Below are 12,343 nucleotides of genomic sequence, written 5' to 3'. Positions count from 1 at the left end.
AGGTATCTCTCTCCCTCTTTATAGCTCTCTCTCTCTATCTCCCTCTCTCACTGTCTTTTTGCTACCTCTCCCTCTCTTTTCTCTCTCTTTCTCTCTCTATCTCTCTCTTGCTATCTTGCTCTCACCCAAAGTCACAATCAACCCATTAGATATATTATTATTAAAATTACACTTAAAAAATTCAATCGATTACAAAATTACCTATTGCAAATGTCTAGATTACAACCTAAATCATACACTATATAATAAACTCTTGCAAATGTGTAGTGCGAAAAAAAAATCACAGGAAAAATTTCAAGTTTACCTTCAAATCCTGTATTTTTTTCAACTCCCATGAACCCTAGAGCGGCCGATCTGAGATCGACGGAGGCAAGCTTCGACGGCGACCGGTGTGGGGTCGGCGGCGTTCGGCGGCAGGAGAGAAATCGTCCAGCTCGAGCGAAGAGCGGGCGGAGGCGACGTGCACAGAGGACGTCCGAAGCAAGAGAGAAATTAGAAATGAGAGGGGAAGCTCGGGCCTGGTAATTTTTAGGACTTTTACCGGCAGCTTTCCGGCGGTCCGCGCCGCCGATATTGAGTTTACTTAACAGCGACGATTTACGTCGCCGGTATTTTTAATGTCCGGCAGTTAAACGACCGTCGCTATTACTGGCGGTCTATATCTAGAAAACCACCGGGTGAGCCGCCGGTATTAACCGGCGGTGAGACCGCCTGGCAAACCTCCGATAGTACCGGCGGCCATATAACTGCCGGTCAAAGCCGTCGGTATTGGCTATTTTTCCTATAGTGCAACCAAAATGAGCATGTAACATCAAAGGTTACCACGAGCCATGGCTTAAGACAAGTGAGCCCACGCCACATCATTGCCCATAAACCATAACTCGCAGTCAAAACAACCCACGTCGACAGCCAATAGAGAGAGAAAGCTATCCAACTAGACCAGCCAAACAACACCACCAAGAACGGGCCAAGCTAAATGAAAACCGACAAGATAACCACCACCACAACTTAGAGCACCAATGCACCAGCACAAAGTGCATCCAGCAAAATAGTAATAATAAAGCCCAAGTGCAACCAAAATCAAAATAGAAGGCAGCCAAACACCAAAAAAACAAAGGGAACCAAAAGGGATGAAAGTTAACGACCCCTTCTATCCCTCCCATGAGCCTTCCCACGAGAAACAACCGGTTTGTCACGCTGCAAATCCTTCCCGTTATCAACAACTCCAAAAGACTCAGAAGAAGAAACGGACTCGGATTCATACTCTGATGAACATTGAAGCTAATCCAGATGAGCCCTCACATCCATTCCAGAATTATCTCCCACATGATACACCATAGCTTGAGGCTCAATTAATCAACTGGAACATCAACAACATCGAGTCCACCTTTTAGATCAGTGGGAGAGGCAGCAAGGGAGGAAACAGTTTATGGGAGAGGCAGCATGTATGTTGAAAGGGTTAGTAACAGTGTTTTTCATCCCATATAACATTAGTGACATTTAAGGATAAAATTTAATGACATGACTTAGAAAACGTAGATTTAGGATGTTTTTACCCTTTAGGAAGTAAAATATTAAACATAAAAAACATAGTGACATCTCACTTTAAAATTAGTGAATACCTTTAACCTAAGTGCAATGAAACTTAAATTATAATCAAAATTAAATAATAAATCAATCTTAAAAAAATGGAAACTGCAATCAATCAAATAACATACAATAACATTAATATTAAAGTTAAACATAAATATTGAAATATTAAAATCATAAATGATTAAATTAAAATAAAAAAATTAATAAAATTTTATAACAAATTAAACGAATAATATTAAATAAAATTTAAAGAGAGGTTAAATAATAAATTATAATCAATTATATATATAATAATAATAATAAAAAAATGATTAAATAAAATATCCTAAGTAACTAATCTTATTAAATAACCTTAATAGTTAAAATTCAATTTAAAATAAAGTTCAAAAATACTAAAGTCACTAAAATTTAAGTTCGAATATAAAATTCCCATGGATTTTTCAACAAACTAAATCTAATCAATTATAAAACTTTAACTAATAATAAACTTAGGATATATCGATATCACACAGCCTACTGCTCACACTTAGATTTGTTTACTAGAACAATATAATCTAGCTTTAGGTTAGGTCGATATTTACTTTCTTGCTAATGTGTGATGGGCTTTCTTGTAGTTTTTCACTATATGCTAGTTGTAATGATTGATGTATTTGTTTATTTACTTACTCTTGCAATCTGAGAATTGATGTGATGGATGATAGATTACCCTTAAGCTAGGAATGATCTGGATGTTCATAAAATTTTATGCATGTGGACATGTTCATATAGGGCTAAATCAAAGGGGACAAATTAAATATTTAAATTGATAAAAATTTCCTGTAAGTGCAAAATGCTAAGCCCCCTTTAAAATTAAAAGAGCATGATCAAGTGTGAATAGTGAATTTTAAGTTAAATGTAAATATATAACTGCTTTGGATGATTTTATTATAAACTGTTTAGGATAACCCTACAGGTGATCTAATTTTTTTTTATATGTGAAATGTAATATAAATCTATTTTAAAAAAGTTATAATATGAAAGTAACTTAAAAGTGAGATATCGCATCAAACTTGGAATCCAAAGAGAAGAGAATATCCCTTAGGGGAATGTTCTCTTCTATTTAGAAACCCAAGTTATTATGACTTCAAAATCCAAAGGGAAAAGAAAATACCCCTTCGGGGATAAATTTCTTTTCATTTGGATATCCAGACCCAGCGAATTCAAGAAACTCATAGATGGAAAGAAGGCTAAGGAGAGAAGACGAAGAAGTGAAGAAAAGAAGATATATCCCATTTTAAAATCACTTGCATTAGTTTTAGGATTAGAATCCAGGTTTGTCGTTAGTGGTACCCGGCCACTTTATGCAAATTTTGGGTCATAAATAAAATAACACTTGCCATATAAACTTTGAATATTATATTTTGGATAATTTAATTTGATTATTAACATTATTTGTGTAGTACAATTATCTATTTTTTAGGTTTTCTTACATACCATATTTATTTTAGCCTAGATACGATCGGAGTTTTTGTGAGGGTACGAATAAAATTTTTATACTTAAAACTCTAGTAAAATTCTTAGGATCACATACAAATTCTAACAATTTAAGAAGTAAGCTCGGAACCGCCGAGAGTTAGCATATGCATATTATTACTTTCTTCTTCTTTAATATGCACCTCCCCACCTACGGGTTCTAGCATACCACCTGTCTTATTAGGGTGCAGTTCTGTCAAGTGGATGTTGTGAAATTTATAGGGAAACATGATTTTTTTAAGCATGATTTTAAAATTGTTTCATAATTATTTTATGCATTCGAGTCAATCAGCATGCATTGCATTAGATATAGATTAAAAATAGTCTAAAATTTTAATTATATTTTATTTTCAGGCATCATTCACCCTACATAAGTTGAAGGGCCAATTAGGATTTATCTTACATGCCGGCCTCTAATTCCTCAAAACTAAAATAATAACCTTACCCATCTTTCATGAAGAGACCAGACACATGGTTTTAAAGTGTCTATGTGGTTAGCTGGCTCCCTAATCCAGGCCTAGGTAAGTCCATATTTACACTTCATTAGATAGGTTCGGGTTACTATTTTATAGTAATCAATTTAGATTTAGGTTATGAGGCTAATTTTTAAATCTTAAGTCTTCACCCTTCAGGAATAATATATATATATATATTTTTAAGTTTTATAAGCTTATGTTGAGCTTTTTTAAATAATTGATCATAAATCTTAAACAGTAATTTATGGAACATTTCAATCATGAAATCACTTAATATATAAAATTAGTATTTTTAATCTTAAATTTATTAATATATAAAAATTAGCTCATAAACACCATCAACTAATGGTGAAAGCAATCTCTCATTATTGATAATGAAAAGCATAACACTGATAAGAATATAGGTATAAATTGACATTTCTCTCATAAATAGCTTTAATTTCTCCCAAAAATTTATATCAAATATTTGTTCTTACTACCACCTTTTGTGAATCAACCACAATTAAGATTTATAAATCATAACATGTCTCTCTCCCACTCTATACTTATTTTGTATATCCCCATCTCATTCTCTAAACATTAATTCGCTTGGGACGGCTTTCTTAATGCTTCTTAAAGCAGATTTATAGCACAAAAATTAGAAAGTTGTTTTAAGAAATAATAAGAAAGTCATCCCAAACGAAGTCTAAGTCACTTAAACTCTCACAAAAATTATTCTATTATGAATAGACAAATAAATATAAATTATTAATCGCACATGTAATTAATTTAAAATTTTTGTAGTTATTTAGCTAACATCCTCAAAATTCCCCACAATTTGTTACTGAAGAAAATCCATCAATCCATTTCAATAAACCTTCTATCATATATATGTCTCGAAACCCTTAAAGTACGTAGTCACAAGCTTTTGTATTCCTCCAACTTTAAAACTTCTACCACTACTCTACAAACCCTTGAAATCTCTTAGAGTTTATTTGGGACAATTTTCTTGCCACTTAGCTTTTCAAATCACAACCACATATTAATTCTGTTATTTTATTGTTTTGTCACTTTTTTCAATAAAATTTTGTGCTAGGAAGCTACTTTATACAACAATTTTTTAAGAAGTTATCTTCCCATTAATGATTTTATAATTATTAAAAAAAAAGTACAGCAATTCCAACAGACCCTTAAACAAATCCCCATCAATTTCTCTTATTTGTAAACATCCCAAATCTAACGTCAATTTTAGGTGAATGGTAGCCACCTTATAGTGGTGGTGGTCCAATGGAACCTACCATGTGTGACATCTAGCTCCTATCAATAATATGATCCTTTGATTGATCTCAGAAGTGCATCAATGGTGAAATATTGATGTTTTTGAAGGTTACATTAATACAACTGATTTTGAGATGACATCTATTTTGTAATATAGTCAGTAAAACTTTGATATTAATATTCTTTCAAATGTCGTACATGGACGATAAGCTCCTCCCTTAAAATTAGAATTTTGAGACAAATGCATCATAAACTTAATAACTTATGAAGTAGGTGTAGCAAGTCAAGAAATTAAATATGAGCCTTTTAACATATTGGATTACATAAAAAGCACATATGATCAATTCAATCAAATGCCATATGCATACTACTTGTGGCAAGGTTGCCAATGCCAAAACTGAGGAATGTCCCCTCCCCCTTCCTTTTACATGCAGTTATCAAAGAAATTAAGAGTAGCGAGTTAGGAATTACTACATCCTAAATTGGTCTAAATTGTCGTGAAATAGGCTATTATGATTTTTTTTTTTTTATCTTTATTGGATCTTATGTAAACATCGTCAAAGTTGTTGTTTTGAGCTGGTTGCACAGTTAATTTATCCACGAGAAAATCTTGCCAAAATGTTCTTTAGAGAAAAGCTGGAAGCCAACGCTGATGATACATACACAACCACAAAATATTTCATAAATGCGATATAGATATACAATCAATATTTTTCCTTCGATTTTATACTTCCTTAGCAGTGTTCTGACCAGCATCTTTAATATTTTTTTATCAGCAGATCTTCATAAATAATATAACAAAATTCTTATACATTTTGATTTGATTTATGTTTTAAAATGATATGTAATTTTGTGGTATGCATGTAAATTCCCCCCTTTATATATATCTTATTTACCAACGTCATGCAGCATCGAATTGATTGAAAAATATAGATGAAATATTGATCGGAATGCGTTTTTTTACTTTTGTAAATTTCCTCAAATTAAATCTATGAACTTTAATCAGAATATCGGAATCACTTTGCTCTTCCAATCCAGCAAAAGAATTTGCGCTTAATTAAGGAAAAAAAATGCACTTATTGATGCATCCATCATTCTTTATATACAGAAACATAAATGAAATCAATGAAAAGAATTAAAGAAGAAAAAAAAATCAGCAACAGAGAAGTTAAGCAGAGTTGCCGAAGTCTTTGTCTTCGTCTTCGTCGAACCGGAAGGATGAAACAGAGGAGCGGCGGCCGCGGGAGAAGGAAGAGGACGAGAGGCTGCGGCTGAGCTGGCGAGCGTACCGGACGACGGCGTGAGCCCAACGGCGAATCTCTCTCTTGAACCGAATCGGGTCCTGCTCACGCAGCGGCTGCTCTATCTTCATATCCAGCTCAGTCAAGTAACTAACATATTTCACCTTCTTCTTCCCTCTTTCCTCTTCTTCTTCCTCCAGCTGATCCCGCAAACCATCTAAACCTTTCTGATCTTCTCTTCCTTCCATCTCTCTCTCTCTCTCTCTTTCTCTGTGAGTCGATGGCTTTTTATAATAGACTTCTTTCGGAGTCTTTGGTGGCTTCTTTTTCTGGTAAGAAACAAGGACACGGGAACGCAAGAAACCGTGGGAATTCTCAGCACGCTCGGTGTTCCTCTTAAGTTTAGGCCTGAGAATAATAGAATTCTAAAAAAAAATATACCTTATTAATTAAAAATGTTTTGATTTATTAGTTAATTAAGATAAATTTATATACCGATCACATACAAAAGATTCAAATTTCAAAAAATTTTAAATGGGACCTTCCCAAAAATTAAAATGAGCTGCATGCATACTTTTGAATTATTTGATTGAATATAGTGTCAATATAAAAACAAATTATTTCAACAAAGAAAACATAAAATATTTACATTTTATTATAATCAAAATTTGATGATATCCTCACATATTTTTTTTCTTTTAATTAAATAGTTTTTTTTAATGGATAGGATTTGGTTTAAATTTTGGCTTTTACTTAGAGTGTGATTTCTAAGATTTCATGATGGAGTCAACACTATATATAATCTTTTGATTTGGCCCACTTTAACACACGTGTAATTTGGAAAAAATAAAGCCAAATTTGATTGCTCCGAAATGAACAACTTGATTTGATTCTTGAAATACATGAATTAACAACTAAATTGGGTTCTTAATCAATCATTCTAGATTTTTTGAACATCTAAAATTAAGACATCCTTCATGGTAACTTTTTTATTAGTTTCTAAACATTTTTTTACATAAAAAGTTATAGTTTAATAAATTTTTATATTCAAAAGTTTTTTGAAAAACAGTTAAAAAATCATCCCAATCGAAGCCCATAAATTATTGTTACTGAACTTGAAAAAATTTTAAATTTTGTTTGAGTTGGTTATATAAAAAAATATTATTACTTTATTTATTCTGTATAATTCAATGATTAATTAATTGTATGATTTTGTGGGGAATTTAATTGTATGATTTGACCTAAAGTTCGAAATAAAAATATATCAAAATGAATATTCTAACCGAATTAATCCACAAGTAAAACATGCGAAGGAATTTCCATATTCAATACTTGTAATATATATTCTTTACTTGAAGCTTAAGGCACGGAACCAACTGCTTATTTGAAACCAAATGAGCAAACTGATTACAGTAACGTCAAAGCTTTCATTGCTTAATTGCGTATTCTGGCTTGTTACTGAATTAGGTAGTCCAATTCAAATCTAATATTAATCTTTTTTTAAATAACCTATTTGTTCTGCATATTTATTCTGCAATTTCTTGAAAAATCACCCATTTTTAATTATCCCAAAAAATCAAACAATTGCACTCCCCGAGATAATTAATTTATATTTTACATGTCACGAAAAAAAAAATCATTCAACCATGTTAAATTTTAATATTATTTTTTAAATCTCAAAACAAGTATTCAAATCAAAAATATTTAGAATGGACTTCAAATTCATATGAACTCAATGATATCAAGAATAACTTAAGAGAGAGATGTCAAAATATTGATTATAAATCTCCAAAAAATAAAAACAAGGAGAAAATATCATAAAGCAAAAAGAAATCAAAGTAAAAGCAACTATAACAACAAATATGAAAAGCTAACACAAAAACTAATGCATAAAATAATAACACTCAATAGAGTAGTAAGCATGCAATTCAAAATTTTATTTAGTAGCAAGTTTAAGCAATTTATGAGCCACGAGCCTTTGTCCAAGTATAATATGCTCTCACAAGGTCTTTGGTGAGAGCACACCTGCAAAATCATCAAATATCAGATTTAGAAATCCAAATAGGTTTGGGTTCCTTCTTATGAAAAGAAGAATGTGATGCATGAGTGTTATGCAGTGAATTATGCAATTTGGGTCTCCACACTCAATGTGTACTACTATGAATGGTGTAAGTATGTGCTATGTATTCTAACATGACACATGAAAAACATCTAACTCTAGGAAAAGAATTTCTTAATCGGTTCGGGTTATAATGCCTCTTCCTAGTTATTGGCTTTGGATCAAATGTGGGTGTCATCCAATTCTTCTCAAGTGTATTCAATTTTCCTTTAAATCTCAAGTGAGCATTTTCTAAATCAATCTCCAAACAGTGCTTTTTATGCTCATATTTTTTAATAGAAGCTTTAAAATCAGATTCAAGCGAGGTGCAGGAAGCTTTCAAAGAATCATACTCAATTATAAATAAAGAATACCTTTTATTTAAATAATCAAATTCATCAAGTAGAGACATGTGATTAATATCAATTTGAATGTGATCTTTACTCAAAATTTCATGATCTTTTTGTCAGTTCAAAAACTCAAATTTCAAACTAGCGTGAGTTTTCTTAAGTTTTCTATATAATGCATGAATTTTCTCTCATATTTTAAGCAATTGGTCATAGGTTGGTTGGCATACTTCTTCTTGGTCAGATTTTTCAAAATCATCAGCCATTAAGCACAAGTTTGTTGTCTCCTCTTCAAGTTTAGTCTCAGATGAGTCATATGCAGACACAGCCCAGAAAACTTTTTGGACTCGCTTCTTATCCTTTCTGAACTTAGGGTTCTTCTTATTCTTTTCTTTGCTTGAGTGATCCTGAAGTGTAGTACAATCAGCTTTGACATGTCCAGGCTTCCTGCATTCGAAACAAACAACATCAGAAGAACTTTTAAAATTTTTGTTATCCTTACCTTTTCTCCAATTTTGATGATGCTTATGACTCTTCCTTCGAAAGTTTTTGAATTGCCTAGTGATGAAGGAACTTTATCACTTTCAGACCTGGAGGAGTCAGTGTTCGAGTTATTCGCCTTAAGTGCTACCGTTTTCTCCTTCTTCCTCTCACCTACATAAAGATTTCTTTGTTTCACCCCTTGCTCGTAAGCAATGAGTGAACCAAGTAAGTTATCAATCGAATAGGCATTTAAATCTTAGGATTCAATAATTGCAGTGATTTTATCATCAAAAGAGGAAGGTAAGCATCTCAAAATTTTGTTGACTTTTTCATAATTAGAGAGTTCTCTTTCTAAGGCATGCAACGAAGTAACAATATTAGTAAACCTTATATATATTTCAAAAATCATTTCATTAGGTTTCATACGAAAAGTTCGTAATCATGCAATAAAATATTCAAACGAGATTGCTTAACTTCATTAGTGTCTTCATAGGTGATAAAAATTTATCCCAAATCTCCCAGTAGTGCAAGTGGGAACATGCATGTAATCTTTTGATTTTAAAACACAGAAAAAAAGTTCAAACACTTTGTATTAAGTTGTATTAAATCTCTTTCATCAAAAGTTCATTCAGTAAAAGGTACGTCAATTTTAATTCTATTAAGTTCACGAGAAGGTGGAGAATATCCTTCTTTAATAAGCATCCACATACGATAGTCAATTGATTGTAAAAAAGTGGACATGCGAATTTTTCAAAAATCAAAAGGAAGATTATCAAACAAAGGTGGTCGTGTTATAGAATATCCTTCCATTGCATTACGATTATCGTTGTTAGCCATGGATCAAAATTCAAAAAGTTTTTAAACTTAATTTTTATAAATCCCGCTCATATACCACTTGAAAGTTCATTAGGGATGTTAAGCCCTTAAGAACTAGCCCGAGGCTAACTAAGAGGGGGGGGGGGAATTGGTATTTAAAAAAAAAAAACTTTCTTAAACTAAAGCACAATCACAAACCAAAATCACCACATAAATCAAAGTACGAAAAAATAAATGTGAAAATAAAATAAAGAAGGATCACACCAAATTTATAGTGGTTTGGTCAAACCTTGACCTACGTCCACTCCTCGGAGGCACCCTCCGAGTATTGCACTAACTAAGTTACTCTCCTTTTTCCCCCACAACAAGGCGGAGAAGCCCTCACAAAAACTTCTTTATGCTAACCCCAATGAGGCAGAGAACCCAACTCCTTTTACTTCCTCCTAAAGTAGGCAGAGAACCCAACTCCTTTTACTTCCTCTTGAAGCAGGCAGAGAACCCAACTCCGTTTTCTTCCTCCTGAAGCAGGAAAAGAACCTTGACCAATTGCTGAAGCTTACCTCCCCTAAATCCCCAAGGACAAAAGACGAAGACTGGAGAAGACGCCTTAGAACCTTTCTTGGAGAAACCTTTATGAATCCCTCTCACAAACTCCCCCTCATAAGTTCCTCCCTCTCTCTCCCTTTCTCTCCCTCTCTTCTTAGCTCTCTTAGGTCAAGATAGCAGCTAAAGGTCTTTTTGCATGAGAAAATTTTGGTCCTTTAAATAAAATTTTAAGAACTGACATTATCGTCCTGGATGATATTTTTATCGTCCTGTACAATATGTACAAATTAAGCTCAATCAACCGGGATGATTTGGGATGATGAGAAGAAAGTTGGTTACATAGTCCAGGCTGATACAATATTTTCTTGGCCGATTAGTTCAAATTCGGGTACAATCATTCTTAACATCGCCCTGAATAGAGTCTGACCATTATCAGTCATCCAGGACATCGTCCTGGCCGATCATGCGATCGGCCTCGATGATGTGATCGAATTAATCAACCTTAATTGCTTTTCATAATTACCAGATTAATTTAGGCATAATTATGATGTATCGTCCAAGATGATGTAATGGATCGTCCTGGCCGATGTCCAAAAAAAGAAATTTTACCTAAATTTATCTGACGATTGATTCCTTCTGATTTGAGCTTATCTTCATGGCCGATATAAGGATCCTCCAGGATGATGTGCTTAATGGCGGCTGCCTTAACCAGGATGCCCTAATTAGGATTTCTATTTTTAGTCGGATCGTCCTGGCCGATATGAACATCGTCCAGGCTGATGTACTCAAAATAGAAAAGCACAAAAAACCCCTAAAGTGTGTGTGTGCAAGGTTACTTAGCATCAGGAACCACATTTACATTTGAATCAAAAAAGGAAAACATTACAGACTGACTCAAACTAAATCTACCCAATCTTGAGCTGGTCTTGAGTTGCGCTCGATCTTGTGGACCTGAAAAGTTAATAGTCAAGGTAGCCGTAGAAAAATATGAATGTTTGTTATCATCAAAAGTCTAATCCATAATCTCATATTCGCAACAAGGTAGACTAGAATTGAGTTAGTCTGTAATTCCTATTCGAATGCATCTTTTATCTTTTCTTGAGTCAAATGTATTATGATGGATCCTAAAGCTAAGTAATCATGTATACACACACTCAGGGGGAGAAATTTGGTGAGTTAGTTATCTTATTTTTTATCATAGCGCACAAGATGATTTCTAATCGTCTTAAACATTCAGTTAAAAATAGAAACCATAATTAAGACATCATATTAAGATGAGTTAATTAACTAATCATACTGGATGTTCAAGATTATCCAGAACAATCAGTCACATGAATGAAATTCAGTCGCCAATCATATTTTAGGCATGTTTTTTATATTGTAATTTTTGTATAATCATCCTAGATGATCAACGTCATCCTAGATGATGAAAGACAATCATGCCTAAATTGATTAGGTGATTAAGGAAAGTAATTAAAGTTAGATTAATTGATTATATCATACAAGATAATTACAGGATCATCCTGAACAATCTGTAAGAAAAACTTTAGTTCTCTCCTGAATCTCCTGGACATCCCGAACTATCTGTAGGACCATATTATGTGATTTTTAACTAATCATATAGGATGATATCTACATCATTCTGGATGACCAATTATATTTCTATATCATCTCGAGTTATTTTCTGGATGTCCCGAACTATCTACTAGATGATAATGTATGTTTTTGAACTAATCATACAGGACGATGTCCATATATTTCTAAATGATTAGAACAAGCATTATGTTCTAATCATATAACAAACCTAGATTGTCATGGCTGAGAGGGATGATTTAAATAAATCGTACAGAACAATATTTGATGGCAAGTTAAAAATTAGGGCATTTTTTAAGGCCTTCTATTTAAGCTCTCTTAATTACTGATAATCAAATCTTTTGATGTTGTCCTGACCTGAGAGAGCCTAGAGAAGGCGAA

General features: G+C 33.0%; 1 protein-coding gene across 1 annotated transcript; it reads right to left on the bottom strand.

Moving 5' to 3' along the window:
- Positions 1-5,560: 5,560 nt before the first annotated feature.
- On the bottom strand, positions 5,561-10,818 carry LOC110095856. Its single transcript, XM_020821565.2, has 2 exons — positions 10,709-10,818; positions 5,561-6,487 (listed from the first exon to the last, which is right to left on the bottom strand). Exons 1-2 carry the CDS (start codon positions 10,816-10,818, stop codon positions 6,007-6,009), a joined length of 591 nt encoding a protein of 196 aa, XP_020677224.1. The 3' UTR covers positions 5,561-6,006.
- Between the last annotated feature and the right edge of the window lie 1,525 nt (positions 10,819-12,343).

Source organism: Dendrobium catenatum, unplaced genomic scaffold (genome assembly GCF_001605985.2).
Source record: "Dendrobium catenatum unplaced genomic scaffold, ASM160598v2 fragScaff_scaffold_1685, whole genome shotgun sequence".
Classification (NCBI taxonomy): Eukaryota; Viridiplantae; Streptophyta; class Magnoliopsida; order Asparagales; family Orchidaceae; genus Dendrobium; species Dendrobium catenatum.
This window is presented reverse-complemented; position numbering and strand designations above follow the sequence as displayed.

Bases quoted from the DNA above. Each gene is read 5' to 3' on its own strand.
- LOC110095856 (XM_020821565.2), bottom strand. From the start codon at position 10,818: ATGTCCTGGATGACTGATAATGGTCAGACTCTATTCAGGGCGATGTTA. The intron at 6,488-10,708 runs GTAACCAACTTT...TATTATTCTCAG, and splicing joins ATTGTATCAGCCTGGACTAT to GCCTAAACTTAAGAGGAACA.